The sequence below is a fragment of the Lycorma delicatula genome, chromosome 6 (genome assembly GCF_047948215.1).
Source record: "Lycorma delicatula isolate Av1 chromosome 6, ASM4794821v1, whole genome shotgun sequence".
Lineage (NCBI taxonomy): Eukaryota > Metazoa > Arthropoda > Insecta > Hemiptera > Fulgoridae > Lycorma > Lycorma delicatula.
Genome location: NC_134460.1, coordinates 53457052 through 53474776, shown reverse-complemented (window position 1 = coordinate 53474776; position 17725 = coordinate 53457052). Strand labels below are relative to the sequence as shown.

At 27.9% G+C, this 17725-nt stretch overlaps 1 protein-coding gene across 1 annotated transcript in view; it reads right to left on the bottom strand.

Moving 5' to 3' along the window:
* The window catches only part of LOC142326860 (roundabout homolog 2-like), a 1022566-nt gene that overhangs the window by 42990 nt on the left and 961851 nt on the right, over positions 1–17725 (bottom strand). The window contains exons 4-7 of the mRNA XM_075369594.1: positions 15704–15834; positions 9068–9334; positions 5818–6095; positions 4437–4644 (exon numbers count right to left, since the gene is read on the bottom strand). Coding sequence (XP_075225709.1) covers positions 4437–4644; positions 5818–6095; positions 9068–9334; positions 15704–15834 — 884 coding nt within the window. The remainder of the gene's footprint in view (positions 1–4436; positions 4645–5817; positions 6096–9067; positions 9335–15703; positions 15835–17725) is intronic.

The following is a 17725-nucleotide window of genomic DNA, read 5'->3' as shown; positions in this document are numbered from 1 at the left end:
AACCAGTTGATAACGGCAGTCTGGAGTTCCTCATCATTTTCTAACCGTTGTCCACAAGCCACTTTTTCAAATACAAGACAAGTCGCTAGGTGGAAGGTTGGTGCTATATGGAGGGTGGTTTGTAAATAGTCGATAGATGACCCTACATGAGTGCAACTGTGTTCAGACCCGCTAATATTTAAATATAAGTCAATGGCCCCTAATTTATGAATATGCCTCGTATTTATATTCTATAAACATATCTATACTTCAATTGACATGCATTGATAAAGGAGAAAAATTCCACTCTAAACAATAAAAAATAAAGATCCAGACCTAAAACATTAATAATTATGAAGCAAATACGTTTTTTATGTACATGACAGTGAATCAAATATAATCTGTAATTTTTGTTGTTGACGCACGGCTAATGGAGAGCGTGGCTTCTCAGTGTTGTACGTAGGGATCCATGGAAGAGATCTCACTCTTAGAAAGCCAGCTCACTACATTTTTTCTAGACCAGTATCAGAATGTCAGAGCAGGAGGGTTTATCGCGCATTGCGCAACGTATTATTAAATTTCTCACGGTTGAGGGTGTGAAACCATCCAAAATTTTGAGAAGACTTCGGGCACAGTTCAGGAACAACACACTTAAAATGACTCAAGTGTATGACTGGCATAAGTTTTCGGAAGGACGAGAACCAGTTGAAAATGAAGGTCACCAACATCGTCGAAGGACAGGTACATCTGCTGAAAACATTCTCATGATTCGTCACCTTATCGAGGATGACCATCGATTAACAATTGCAGAAATTGCTTCTGATATTGGAATTAGCTACGGCAGTGCTCAGGCAATCATTATTGGCGATCTTGGATTTAAAAAAGTGGCTGCACGATGGGTTCCTAGTCTTCTATCGGCTAGAAGCCGAAGCTCTATGGGACAGAGGTATGCCAGCGGTTGTACAGTCGCTACCATGCTGAAGAAGAATTTTTTTTGCATCAAACATGACCTGCGATAAAAGTTGGGTGTACCATTATCCCATGGTTAAAACAGGCAAGTATGGAGTGGCAAAAAAGAGAGAAACTGCACCCATTAAATTTTTTGACTGTCGGCTGGTAAGGTTCAGGCCACAGTATTTTTTCATTTCAAAGGATTTTTGATTTTCTCCATGAATATGGCACAGTGAATTCTGCATACTACTGCCAACTTTTAGACGAAGCAAAACTCGCACATCAGCAAGAAAAATGTCAATCTCCAATCCGAGACGTCATTCTGCTTCACGGCAACGCTCGGCCCCGTACTGCAGCTCAAACAGAAAAAATTGCATCCTTATTCTGAACTACACTAGAGCACCCTCCATGCAGTCTGGACTTATGGCCCTGTGATTATCATTTGTTTGGGTCACTAAAAGAAGCACTTGGAGGACAAAAATTTGAGACGATGCAGCTGTGAAGCGTTTGTGCGCAATTGGTTGACGCCCATCTTCATTTTACGATAGTGGGATAAAAAATCTACCTATACGCTGGGAAAAATGTGCTTCCAAAACAAGAAATTTTGTAGAAAAATATTATTGTATGTATTTTTATTATCTTTAAATAAATTATAAAACAAAAATTACGGTTTATATTTGATTTACCCAACTATTTACATATATATAAGAAAAATATTAAGTTTAAGTACTAAAGGCAAGTGTAAATATGTTTGTACTTTATTACATATAATTCTTTTGACATATTTCTTATTTAAAACTTTATGAGAAAAATATACATTAAAATCCTCATACCATAAAGTATGTCTGTAAATTATAAAAAAATGTTACAAAGAAAATCTCAGGTATGCACAATTAAATTAAGAAGCCACCACATCTGTATGGAGATGAATTTGAAAGGTTAAAAAATAGATAAATAATAATAACACTAGTTTTCTAAGAACTCAGTAGATTTTAAAATATGATAAATACCGTTATTGTTTTTTTATTATTAATTTGTGTATACGAGATTACAGAGTAACAGCACAGTGACATGATGTCAACAGTACTCCGCAGAGATGTCAAGGTATCTGTACACAGTCTGGCATGTAATTGTACCGGTAAATGTGTAGTCTTTAATAGATTCAGGCCAATCGCTCCTGAGATGTGTAGTTAATTGAAACCCAATCACCAAAGAACACTGTTATCTACAGTCTAGAATTCAAAACCATATTGTTACATTTGTTTTTTTTTGTTTTTTCACTTCTTTGAAGTGCAATCTATGAGATTCTTGTAAACCTGGTCTTTAGGTAGTGTCATTAACTAAACTCCAATAACAAACACAATGGTAATAGAGATATCAAATCCAATCAAAAGTAAAGTATTTGCATAGAATTAAGTCTAGGTCTTGGTGTGCAATAGATCAGCTTTTAAACTAATTTTACAGAAAAAAGAAACTGTATAAGAATAGAATTAATTCTTCACCAGATAGCTATGGTCAAGTAGGAAAATAAAGACTATTGGAATGACAATAAATCATATAATACAATCAAAAATCAATTAATGCAATGAAACAGATAAATTTACTATGAAAAATTATATATATTTGTTCAATTTAGTATAAATTAATCCATAATTCTTTCTTAATGAAATTCATTAATAAATATTAAACAGAAAGTTAACAAGTTATAATTTTATTAATAAATCACTTCCATAATAAATTCTGTTATCTACAGTATGCATAATATTTTCTCTTTGTAACTGAAATTTCAGTTCAAATACGAAGTATAATATGTGTTTATTATTTCATACACGATAATTAAACTTTGTTAAGTATTAAGAAACTCACCCAGTTTTATAATTTAAATAACTCGAATAGTATATGTAAGAAGAATAATGCAAGGAGAATAAGAAGCCAAACATTCCGAGGGAAATAAGGAAGCGGAAGTGGAAGTTTTCACCTAAATGAATGTCATCCCTTTCTTAAGGGAGAGAAAGAAGAAAGCCTCACCGAAGAGGGAGGTCGGCTGAGATGGAAAGAGGGAAAGGAAGGTATTAAGCAAATTACCTCCCTATACCAACTCCCTGACTGAGATAAGGCAGAGAAACAAAAGGAGTGGGTTATAAAAGAAAGGGGGGTTGTGCTAAAGCTTAATATTTCATCAAGGAAAGACAAACAAATTCAACGAACAGTTGAAACAAATTAATATATCTCTTGCAAGTTTAATAAAAGAACAAATACATTTTTTCTGATTTTGGTACTGTAATCATAATAAAATAACGTGATATTTTTGATACTTCCTTTATACACATTGTTAATAATAAAAAACAAAAGAAATAATTAAACTAATAAACTAAGCGAGATAAAAATATTCATTTATATAATAATTTTTATGACTAAAACGTATGTGCAACAAAATGAAACAAGAGACCAAGCCAATCATTTAAATGTTTAATTTACAAAAGATCATTTTTACTAAAATAGAAAGGTAGTTGTAAAATATTACAGCAGAGTAATAATTTTTACTTCTAAAATGTTTGCTGTTGCTATAGCTTTAACAGTACTACTTAAAATTATAAATTTTTTTTCTGAGTTTACAATATTTAAAAAGATTTCAATACTCAATGACCCTTAAAGTCAACCATTTTCAATCATCTACATTAAAAATAAAATAAAATAATAATAATTAGTAATAGCCAAGTCCTTTTGTAGTTATTTTTAACACTATTAAGGAACATAGAATTAATAAATCTATACAATAGATCACTTTGTGCCAGATTAAGGAAAATAATAAATATTTTTTAATTAAAAGTGTTTTTTAATTAAAAGTATATTAATATCATATGTATGTTATCACATTTATATATTGCGTGTGAATAGACTTTTTATTTAGACATTTTTTTTAGTATCCTTTTTATAATGCATACATAAAAAGCTAATACATACATAAAAATGCCTAGGCATTCCAATAAATATCTGTTATCATTTCTATAAATATTTGTTATCGAAAATTGTAATTCAGTTTTTAGGTGAGCTGAAATAGCCAGTAAAATTTGATAGAAAAGATATAACTGATAATTTTAAAAAGTTTTGTGTTAATCTGTAAAAATATTACTAAATAATGTACATAAGATTACATTTTTTCAATGTGTTCATTAGTTTTTGATTCTAGCTTCTTTCTATGTCAGTTTAAGAATGTAAACACCAACACCTAGTAATAAAATTTCAGTCATATATGTATGTGAAAATTTATATCTAATTATTAATAAGTTTATTTTGATTTACTAAGAAAAAATTCCACAGTAATATAAAATAGATTTTTAGTTTCTCTTCCCTTTTGTTAGCTATTTCTATCTTAAGGAGTCAGGACAATATTTTTTATAATAGCTCTAAGAGATAACTAATGATTGAATTCTTAAGCTCTATTTAAAAAGAGCAAAACAGTTTAGAACTACAGGGCTTTTGGTTTATATCAAAGACTATATTACCATCAATATGAAGAGTTCCAGATGACAAAACAGTGATCCTTGGTGATAATGACGGATCCAAAATACTTCCATTCTTATACCACTTTATACGAGGTGGAGGCCGTCCTCTTGCTTGACATGGTAATGATGCAACTGACTGTAAAGGTAATGTTTGGTTAGCAGGCCCTATTTCAACGATTGGAGGTGGTACATCATCCACTGATGTTACCTGAAATAATAAAAAATCATCTATTTATTTATTTATTCTTAACAATGTCAGGCTAGCTGGCCAATTACACCTGCTTCAGCTTTTATTTTGATGAAGATGAGAGAAATAAATCCACGCCTGACTGGGATTTAAATCCAGAAATTCTAGATGAAAGGTGAAGATAATACCAGTGAAGCTTAAAAAGAAATTTTAGAAATAAATGTAAAAAATTAGAAATAAAAAATAATTTTATTAAACTTTCCAAACATTTGTAAAAAGCAAAAGCTTGAATCCTTCCTTGCAATAAATTTTAAAATTATCTTTATAGTCTTAAGTAAATTTAAGGTATAAGAAAATACATCCTGTATTTTCCCTTCTCATTCTCACACTTTCCTTAGAATTTTTTCATGTACACAAAATTTCTAGAAATTTACAGAATATTGTAATCAAGATTTTTTTTGTATTTTTAAACTCAAAAGGACATCAAGATTAGAAAAATATAAAAATAATTTTTTTTGAGATGTAACAATATTTTCCTTTTGATATTATAGCTGGAGGAAAGTAACAGCAATAAATTAAAAAAAAAACTTTCAATTAGATTCATTCAAGCGTTCTATAGCTGAAAAGAAAATTCGGTGGTTTAACAATTTTTTCATTATAATATTTTACAGAACTAAAAAAAATTTAGTGAGGAAATCTATCAGCAATAACCTATTGTTGTTGGCTCACCATTTCTACCAAGGAAAAAGACAGAGTCATTAAAACATGTAAATTAATAATTAAAAACCCAACCATTAGTAAACAACAACATGAGTAATGGGGCTGTATTGAGATGATTATGTTCAGTTAAAAAATGATTGTTATTTTATTTATTAAATAATTAATTTAATTATAAGCAATAAGAAGCTACACATTTCTATTAATACGCTGAATCAAAGAGCGTACACTAGAACCTTGATGAGAATTGAACTGAAAGTCAGTAAACAAGCATGTTAACCTGATTTCTAACTTGTCAGCCAGTTGGTTCACTATTTCTTTATCATCAATCATTTAACAGGTACAATGCTATTTTCCATTCTTTTAAACTGTATGCTAATGATTTACAACAGTTACTAAACTATACTACCTATATTATATAATTCTAATTCAGATGAAAACTGAATAATAACCAACAATAAACATTAAAATATATACCTGAAGGAATGCTCTAACAGTCGAAGAACCAGCAACACTAAGAGCTGAACAAACCAGAAAACCAGCATCTTCACGTTGTACACCCTGAATTTGAAGTGATCCTTCAGATGTAACATGGAGATGTCCATATGAATTACCTGGGAACATCAACACTTGACTTCCTTCCTTACTCCAAAATACACTTGGTGGGGGGTTTCCTTCTGCTACACAGTCAAATGTAGCAATACCATTCAAACCAACTTTTTGATCTTGAGGTCGTTTTACAAACACTGGAGGAGCTAAAATAAAAAAAAATATATAACAATAAAAACTAACTGATAGTATTCCATCCAACTAAAAAAACAAAACAAACCTGATGCAGTAATGGCAAAAGAGTGGTTTTCCAGTTTTAGTTAAGAAAGTTAAGAATCTGCAGATATAATGATTTTTGAAAATTATATTGCTTTTAGTGTTTTGATTAGCTTTCAGTATTTTTTTTTTTTTTTTTTTGTATTTCATGTTAGGTTAGAACCATGTGTACAAAACGATTATAGCTTCAAAACTGATTTTTTGGACACTAACCTCTTTCCTTCATAACAGATCATATGGGATTACTAAAAAACTAGCTTTTTTTTATGTAATTTTTTTTTTTTACCTAGTTTTTAAAGAAAAATATGGTATTACGTTTGGTTGCATAGTGGGAGTAGGGGATGAAAATTAATTTTCCTTATATTTTGATGTATGAGGAGTACAAAAATTCCATTTATTTAATACTGGGGTTTCCTTATATATACATATGTATAGGGTTAAGTATAAAATTTTGTAGCTAAAAAATCTCTAAAACTATTTGATCAATTCCAATAAAATTTAGATATGCTGTAGTAGTGTATCTGAAGTTGGTTGAGTCGTTCCTGAGTTACGCTCAATTTAAGTTTGAAAAAAGGATCTTCTCCATTATCTGACACCACTTAATTAAATCATCCACTTAAAATATTTTCATGAAAATTACAGCTCTATTTAAATTTAAATCATTTATGCTACATCACAGCACAACAGTTTTATTGAAAGTACATTTTACAAAGCTCTTTCTAAACTATCTTTTCCTATTCTTTTTTTATATTAAGCTAATTATTTTGCATTTTTTGTTTGTGTTGTTATAATACTAAAAATAATGATTATTAAACAATTCATTTTAAAATAGTTGGCTTAATATTTTATATATACTTAAATGGAGCTGTAGTTTCCATGAAAGCATTTGTTTAAGTTCATGATTTTAATAGTGCATAATAATAAATGAATAAAAGCTGAAAATATACCCAAAAAGCTTTGTTTTTTGGCTCTAACTCCAGTTCCTGTGAACCATTTGTTTGAAAATCTATAGGGTTCTGTTGCCAATAGGTTTACATCCCCATACCATAAGTTTTGTCAAAATCAGTTAAGATTTGTGTCTGGTAGAGCAGATGAAAAAATCTTATACATACATATATAATCATCTGAATGCAGCACAGATTTCAAAGTTTTTGGAAATCTGCTAAATATCTTAAAATTAGTCTATAAAAATTCACTTGATATAATTTTTTATTTTTTTTATTTTATTTTCACAAACAATCACTCTGTTTAACACTAATATAAGTTTAATTTATATATGTAATTATATATAAATATATTGATTGATTTGTTCCTGAGTTACACAGGAATGACTCAATATAAAAAAAAATATAACTTAGTTATCATTATAAAAAAATATAATTATAATTAAATATAATTTTATAAATTAAACTGGATTCGACTAAAGTAATGAGTAAACTTCAAAAATTGGTAAAAAGATTACCAATATCTTCTATTACATGCTCAAGGTAATTTGTACTGCTTCCAAAAAAGGAAGCTTTTTTCTTCTTTACAAACCATTATTTGGATTCTAGTTTCTATGAACCAATTTTTATACTTCAATTTTATGTAATTTATGCTTAGTAATCCAAAAATGCATATTTTTTACATTTCAATCTCAATTATTTAATATGATAAATCATGAAATATGCAAGTTGACAGTACATTTATGAACAAAAATCATATAATTCAGAGTCACAGATGATATAATGACAACTATATGCCTAAGATTTATTTAAAAATCATCTTTCAAAGATAAAAAATAAATTATGATTACAATAAGAAGTTCTTCTTTGTTTAAGTCTAGTGTCATTTTATAGAAACATAAATATGCAATGCAATTCTATAATTTTAAAATAAATCTATTGGTTTGCTGGATTTAAAAAAAAATGAATTTGAGTTTTTATTTTGGTACTTGTAACAAAACTTTTGGGACCTTCAATGGAAAAATATTTAATATTTTTCTTACTGTGTCTTTCACAGCCAGTGCTTTAACATTATACAACAGCAAACAAATTTATCGTCATTTAAGTAAAAGCAGTTAAATTTCTCGTTTAATATTAATTTCAAATGAGATATTGCATCTATTCAAGTTTTCATTACTACTGTAATAAACTAAATACTGTTTTGAAGCTATTTTTAAATAATGTATATAATTAGAATAGAGATGAAAAAAAGCATTATTAATGTTTTATTAGTATTATTATAGTTTTTATTATATATATATAAAACAAGATACATGTAAGACAATTTATAAAGAATATATTTTTTTATAACAACTTAATATTAAAATGATTTGTTTTCAAATTATTGTAATTTTCTAGCTAAACGCCTTTAAGAGCAAATTATTGACACCTTCCTCAGTGAAGTATCCAGTAGCACTGTTGAAACACATCTTAAAAAGTTTAGAAAACCTGGACACTTAACTTAGGAATGAACTAATAATTAGCTGTCAAAAGCCTTTAAAGAAAAGTTACATTAATTTGAATGCAACTAATTCAAAGATTAGTAATTTAAATTGTTATCACACTTCATCAGTTGTTCAGTGAATATGATTTTAGGTGCAATTAGTTCAATTGCTAAAATGTATAAAAATACAGTTTTTATAAGAATTGACAATTTTCGTTATTATAGTTTTTTTCTTGTGTCAAGCACAAAATTAGAAAAATAAATAATTTCCTTAATCATCAATAATACATCTATCATTTCAATATAAAATTATTCAAAGGAAATATTCTTTTAGTAAAAACTAAATCATTATATAATAGTATATTAACATACATACTAATAACAATAACATTATATAATATCAATCTATGTATTTGCTTATTAATACGTACACCATAATTAAAATAAAATATCCACAATAAACAATTATACATACAGTGTACTGTGAGAGATGCTCTGGCAGAAACACTTCCCACAACATTTTCAGCATCACATATATAAAGGCCTTCATCTTCAGGAGTAACATGTTCAATTTTCAATGATTTATCATCAAGAATATGAGCTCTACCAATTGGCATTTTTCCATCATCTCTTCGCCAAAGAATTTTAGGAGCAGGATCACCACCTACTCTACACTCAAATTCAACACTATGGTCTGCTAAAACTGTCACATCATTTGGTTCTTTACTAAAAAATGGTTTCACTAAAAAAAATTAATACGGTTAATAAAAATAACAATAAAAAAAATCAAGAAAATAAACATTAAAAAAATATTAAATTCAAAGTAATTAAAAACAATGTAGCTTTGATAACTACACTATCAGAAATCAGAACAAATCCTATTTACGCTTATTCTCTAGGGTACAGTAATCTACAGTGTTCTGATGCATGTAAAGCACCTGAGGTTCAAAGGTAAATAGTTAAGAATACTTTTCTCTGTAAGTAATAATTCTGGTTCAGGGGGTCGGTGTAGTGAACAGAGCAAAGTTGCTACTCTAATGATTTTAATTGCAATCTGATGATTTTAGTATATCTATATAAACAGTACATTTGGGTCAGTGAAGAAGACAATGGGGGAAATCATTCTTAACTTGACTTTATAAATCTGGTATAGTTGTTGTTATTGAGAACAAATATGCTAAATTTACGTATTACTTATGTCTCGTGTTTTCTTCCAAAAACGTTTTTATGGGGAAAAAACTGTTATGTATTGTTGCCACATACATGCCGAGCTTCATACCGGCAAACACAACACTAGCAGCTCAGATGTCAATGGGAGTAGAGTATACATACCTGCCTGTACAAGCATCACTTCCACCTAGTAACTGACCATGCAGCTCTCCCACCACAGTGGGACTGCGGCCCCACCACTTGCAGGCTCCAATAAAAGAGCAAATTTTTAATTTGTTGTCAATCTCTGCCTGTAGAAGAAGCAGAAGAAAGAAAAAGTTACCAAGCCATCTCAACGTGGGACTTTCCAACTGATGCCAGTATCCCTGTCGAAGTAGCAGGACTGACCGGCCCGTTGAGGGAGCCACTGAATGCTGATGCTACCTTCCCACCCCAGCTTGCCAGGCTTCAATCATCTGGCCAGTGGGCTCAGGTGGTGCCGAGGCAGTTCTCCTTGAGCCGATACTGCCAAAGACAACCAACGCCAACCCGACCCTGCAGGGATCTGGGGGCCACCACTGCCGTGCTGTAGTGAGAAGCCAACTGCCACTGAGGGGAAGCTCGGTCTGCTTCCAATGGACAAACTACAACTCCCTGACTACAGCCAAGACGACATAACCAGAGACCTGCTTCCGGACCCACCTCACAAAGTGCACAAATGGTCCTTTTCAGAGCCATCACTCCAAAAACTTCAAACAGCCAATTTCAGGGTTACCACAAGGTTTTAAATTACCATGAGCCATCGAAGCTATTCGGCAACACATATAAAAAATAAATACTGTATACATGTATTTTAATACTGTATAAAGAATTTATTATCTATAAAAGATAATTTTATTAAATAAATGGTCATTTTTAAAAAAATCTACATTATAAAAATTAACTATTTGAGATAAAATCTTTGTTTACTTATCACACAAAATTTCATTTACTACTAAAAAATGGCAATCTCTATAATGAAGTGGTAACATTTCTACCTTTTTCTTAAAGAGTTTTAGTATTCAAATCCAGGTCACACTTTATATTTTCTAGGTTTTACAAAATTCATTACTCATCCTGATTAAAATAAAAAGTATGGCAACATTTAAGGGTTAACAGCCTGTAGTTATGGATCTATGAAATACATAAAATAAAAAAAGGTATTGCAAGTAAATAAAGTTAACATGTATACAAACAGTATTAGCAAAGAGAAAATAAATAACATTTAATTTGAACTACTAATTTTATGATTTAGTACACTATTTTCTATATATTTTATTTAAAAAAGAAACACTACTTGTGACAAAGAAAAAATTAATGAAATTTAAGATGAAGAATGACAGATTAAAGAAATATTAAATGACAAAATGTTTTATATATGAAGTTTTAAAATCAAAACATAAACACTGATGTATTATTAGCTCCCCCATTGAAATAAACATTAATATTCAGTATTTTGTTAAACAGAATGTATTCTATTTTTTTTTTCAGAGAATAATGTTCTATCATTAAAAATGAAAGGAAATGGATATACAGATAGAAATTAAATACACTAGATAAACTTATGATATAGACAATTGATAAATATTACAATATAAATACAGACAGACACTTATGTAAAGCCAAAACATAATCTTTGTTAAGATAGTAAGGTAAAGGCAACTTTTTCTAACACTACCAATTCACATATTTGAATATAAAAATAACCATCAATGAATCGCATAACTTTTCTAGCTATGCCAGTAAAGTTATACAATTCATTTTTAGGGTGAAAGAAACTAAAATGAAAAAAAAAATTCTTTCATTATGGTGGGTTCCGTACTCAAGGGGAAGCATTCAGGTAAAAGTAATTTTTAAGAAATCAATAAATGGTGACAATAAATTTAAAAAATAACTTTTTAAAGTTGTTTAAAAAGTACAAAGATAAAAGCTACAATTCTAAATAAACAGTTCTAGAAGTAGGTAAAACGTTTAGGCCAATTTTTTTTTTCAAAGAAATTTTGAAGAGTAACGGCTATCAAAAAATTAAAATTTTTACACTTTTAAATCCAATGGATAAATAAAAAAAAAGTTTAAAAAAAAATTTATTTTTTGTTACTAGAGACCATTGGAGTGAGAAAGGCAAAAAATATTTATAGTGGTTTATAGAGTTTAGTAGTACCTGTCTACAAGTTTGAAGAAAATTAGTCAACGGGGTCCAGAGTTATAAGACTAAGTACAAGTCAACGTACGCACTGTGGCCGAATGGCTTCGATGGCACGTGGCCCTTACTAACCTTATTGGTAGCCCTGAAAAGGGCCGTTTTTGTGGTTGTTGGCTTCGAAACAGCTCGATATAATTACTAATCTTATGGTAGCCCCGAGAAGAGTTGTTGTCGTCGAATGGCCTGACTACAGAACTTAAAAAAATACCAAATTTTTTTGACAGATCTATATACTTGATGTTACAGCTATAGCTGCAATAGAAGTATATATCACTATTGTGGGAAAGTAAAATTTCAAGTAACGGCATAATATTTTTATATTATAACATTCCTCCACTTCATCGACCACCATGGTGGAGTAGTAGATAGCACCTCATCTTTTCATCTGGAAGGTCCCAGGTTCAAATCTTGGTTAGACATGAAAATCATATGCTACAAAAAATTTTCATTCCATATTTTCACGCAAAAAGATCATTTATATGGTTAATTAATATCATAATGTTAAAAAAATTTTAATTGAGGATATTCATTCATGTAAAATTATTCTGTTTCATGTTGAAATGACATTCATTTTTGAAAACTTGTAACGACTAAGTAATTAGTTTGACTTTATGTGCAATCCCTTAGTAAGAAACCTGGACAGTTTTATAGGAAGATTGCCATACTGGGCTTCAGTGAAGAAGATTTCCAACTTTTTCTCACTTAAAATAGTATTTCTGATACTTAAAAACAAAATTATGTACTTCTAAATTTTCATTTGTAGATTTTATTGTTCACAATATTTTAGATTAATCATGAGATTTTGATGATAAAACTTCATTCAGAATAAAAAATCAAAACAAAAAAATACATTAAAAATTAATAATTTAACTTTCATAAAATTATTTCAAGTATCATGGGTGTACTTCATCTATATCTAGCATCATTGTTATAATTCTATTATGATTCCAGCTGATGCTATGATCAGACTTTTAATTATGATAATATGAAACTAGGATAAATGAGTACAAAAAATTGAACTGAATCAGTTTATTTAATTCAGGTAGTGTTTTAGTAAATTGCACATTTAACATACTTTAAGGATATAAAAAAATGTAGTCAAATTATAAAGCTTATAACTACTGTAATAAATAATTTCTATTGCATCTTAAATTTTGTTCAGTTTATTAAAAAGTACAAAAAAATAAAACAATAATAAATTTAAAAAATATATATAAATAAAAAAAAAAATAATCATTTTGTCAAAAGTATTTACTTAAACATACTAATAAAAGCAACTGTATTGTTCGAGGACTTTTGAAATAAACAGAAAATAAGGGACTTTATATTTACTTTTCTCAACCCTTCTTGAAATAGGCTAGTGCAGTACAGTAATTACAGAATAATTAGGGTGGAACATCTTAATAACAAGAATGGAATCGGATGGGATGAGTAATGTATACATCAACTAGAGAGGGATTAGTCTTTTGATTAAAATGAAGAAGCCTTATTACTAAAATCCTGAAGTTAAAATCTAGTTTAAGTCTCAACAAATATTAAAGTAAAATAGAAAATATGGATCTTCAACATCAAATAACAAGGAATACATTATATTTCTGCAGTTTTGTTGTAAATTCATAACAATAAAAAAATATTTAACACCGCAACTTTTCTTGATAACTCGTAAAAAATACCACTAATTAATAAAAAAATTTTATTACTGATTTTAAAAATCAGACAAAATTCAAGAAAGTTTAGTTCTGAATGTAAAAAAAAAACATCTTTTATATACTTAACTTAAACAAAAAACATAAAAGAATAATTAAAATAATATTTTAGAATTACCCTATATTTTTTTTGTGATTAAAGGATTTCAGTCTAAAATATCTTCCCTTTAATATTTCATTCCTTTAGATTTTTACAATTTTTTGAAACCAGTTATTTTTAGTTTTTAGTTTAGAATGATAATTAAAAATTCTTATTTTTTTAATCTGTTGTCATCTATTCTTTTTAAATGTCCAAATAAAATTAATTTTCTTTTTCTTATAGAGTTTGTTATTTTTTTTAAATTTCTTAATTTGATCTTAAGATATTTAGATTATTTTTACGTTTAGGTCCTAAAATCTTCCTTTCTTTTTTTAATTAATTTTTATAGTCTTGATTCTTTGATTATCAACATCGTTTCTTGCAGGATATAAGCATTCAGGTTTAATGATTGTGTAATCGTTTTAAATTTTATGCTAAAAGAAGGGATTTTTTTGCTATATATATTTTTTATTAAGCTAACAGGCTAGTTCCATTTTATTTGTTTTCATTTCTGAGTTAAATTTTCCCGGGTATTTATACTGTATTATTTACACAAGATATTAAAATTTTTTGATTATTTAAATTTTACTATAGTTAGTTTCTAGAGAATTCAATTTATTTTTAATATCTGTCATACATTCTGTTTTTTCTTGGAAATTTTTAATCAAATTTTTGTGCAATTTCTTTTAATGTATCAATCTGAATTTTTGCTACTTTAAAGTTTTATGTGATTATTGCTCAATCATCCCCAAAGATAGAACAATCTATTTCTAGATTATCGTTTTTGTAACCTAATCTTGATACTCATATATCCTGTTATTGGTTTATCAATATTATTTCTTACTATATATATATATTAAGATTTCTTAATTAAATACTAAGAAGAACCAAACATTTTTGACAACATTATAATCTTTTTACAGTAAAAGTCAAAGAGTTGATCATTTTGCTAATAAGTAGGTAATATCTACAAAATTAACTTAATACTAATTTTTGGTTCTAAGTAAAGTCAAGCTTGAGGGTTAAAAAAAGGTACATTAGGAAATATTTTCTAAAATCAACTTTATCATGACTTTGAGAAATTAGTATGTAATATATAAATACCAAAAAATTATATTTTTGTATGATTATAAGAATTATTCCTTTTTAAAGAATAATAAATAATCAATTTATAATTTAACAGTATATATTATTAATAGAGAAATTTTAATGTAATATTTATAAAACACTTTCCTTTGTTTACTTACTAAAAAAAATCCATAAATATTTTGTGATGTTTTTGCTACTGCTGTAGTTATAATGCATCAAATAAATATCTCTACCAACTGTAAGTGATAAAATACAATTCAGGATTTGGAATAAAGCCAGTACCATACAAAATCACACAACCATAAAAAATTTATTGCAGCTGTTTAAAGAGGGGAAAATTTGACAATAATTCACACAATTTAGCTAATTTAACACAATAATATATTGTTAGTGTTATAAAATTCACTGGGCTGTTACATTTTCATATAAATACAACAAAATATACATGAAATATCCTTACGTACATGCTTATTAATAATTACAGAAAGAAATCATACCCACTAAAAGAGTGGCTATGATTTTTATAATAGAATTTTTATAATAGCTAAGATTTTATAATTTTCATAATTCTTATATTAATATGAATTATGAAAATTTTAAGACAGTCAGTTTACTGCCTGTATACTGAATTTAAAATTGTTTAGTAACAAAGTTCAAATCTCAATAAAGTCAATGATTTTTATCAAATAGTACAAGGAGATAAAAAAATCAAATAATAATTATAAAATATTTTCACTATTTTGTTTCATTAAAAAACTAGTGAACTGCTTACAGTAAATAACAATTAATAAATAAACTACAAGTAAAAAAAAGTTACATAAAACAAACTAAATAGCCAATAATTACCATGAACAGTCAGTTTAGCTGGACTAGATTCTCTTGAACCAACAATGTTTTGTACAAGGCATTGATAAGTTCCTTTATCGCTTGGTCTGACCTCAGTAATCATCAAATTACCACCATCAACCACTCGAATTCTGGAATTAGTTAAATATAAATAAATTAGTTTAATTAAATACCAACTGTTATTTTTTTTCAAATGGAAAATAAAAAACAAAGTAAAATAAAACATATTAAATGTAAATCTGAATAAAATAGAGCTGATATGATTAATTTAATGTTATTATATTTTCTGCTGATTGTGGTTTTAATGTTATACAGTATAATAACAACCTTTTTTCTTAGATACAACCATTATTTACATATAAGAGTGCCTTATAATATTGCTATTAAAAAATGAACTTTCTTTTTATGTATATGAATGTGTGTATGTGTATGTTGTGTGTGTGCCACACATACAATTATTTGTAAAAGGTTTGCGCTTGTGTCTGTTTATTTGTAAGACAGATGTGTACATGCACGCGCGCATCTGTTTATATATATATACAATTACCAGCTCTCTCAAATCAGACAACAGAATTGTTTTCGAGTATTTTGGCATAAAAAGTTTAAAAAACATAACCGTGTACTATATATGCATAGTAGCACTATCTGAAATCTATGAAGTAGTGTTGGCACTACTATTAATACAGTAGAGAGGATATATATCACAATGGGACATTGTTGGTAGAAAGAAGTAATAATCCATCCCCAATCTGTACCTCAACTGAACTTTTTTAACCTTGACGCATAGTACTTCAGGTGAATTGTTTTGTTTTGCTTTGAAATGTCTTAATATAACAATAAGCATCATTATTAAACATTTATTATGCCTGTGTATATTTCTATATGTTGTATATAATTTCTTGGGCTCTCATAAGGTCAGAATAGGTTTTCAGTCATAAAAATGACCTGTTAGATCACTAACATCCATAAATATGAATCACACAAACAAAAATTTAGTAAATTAAAAATTTTATATTATCCCAGAGTGTTTTTACTAAAAACAATATTCATTAATTCTTAAAAATAGCAATATCAATTTCTATCAAATAACAGAACAGAACTATTTTCATGAAACCCAATACAAGATTTTGACTTATGAAAATGGGCTTATTATGGGCTTATGGGAAAATGGACTTATGAAAATGGGCTTTAAATGAATAATTTAACCATTTAGAAGGACTTTCTGCCAAATAAATAAGATTTTCTTTTACAGAAAAAATATTTACCTTGTTGATGAGTTTTTAAATAATACTAATTTGTTAAAATCCTAACTTTCTGTATCTTCATTTAAAAACGAATAAGATATCATCAAATAATTTCCATCAACAAATTAAATTTCCATTGGTAATTTTTTTCTTATAATATTTTTTTATATTTAGTGTCTTCACATATTTACTTTAGCATTATTTCATATATTTATTACATTTTAACCACTTCCACTTGTTTTGATAAGTAATAGTGTATTTTGTGATGTTTAATCAAAATTTACCATTATTTCCCCTGATCAATCTAGGCAAATTCTGAGACAGTTCTTTTTTATCCATAGAGTACACATCCCACACAATTCTTTTATGTAATTTATTGCATACTAATCTGATTAAACTAACTGTTTAGAAAACTTAAAAATAAAAAATGTACTTTCAAATGTGACTGAACCATTCTTGGGTAATCAGTAGAGAATCAGCATGCATGTAAGTACTTTATCAACTTGTACAGCAATTTTTTTTCAATACCTATTTTAGCAATGTTGTATTTAATCAGTTTTTCTAATGAAAACTTGACATTGCATCAATTTGCAATTTTTCAAATCAGTATTTCTATTGTTGCAACCAATAATACAGACAAAATTAAAAAAGTGATCTTTTTCAATAATTTCTCAAAAATTACTTGTAGTGATGTCAAATTTTCAACAATTATTTTTGTTGATATTTATAATAAATACATTATTTAATAAAAAAAAAAAATTATAGATTATATCAGGAA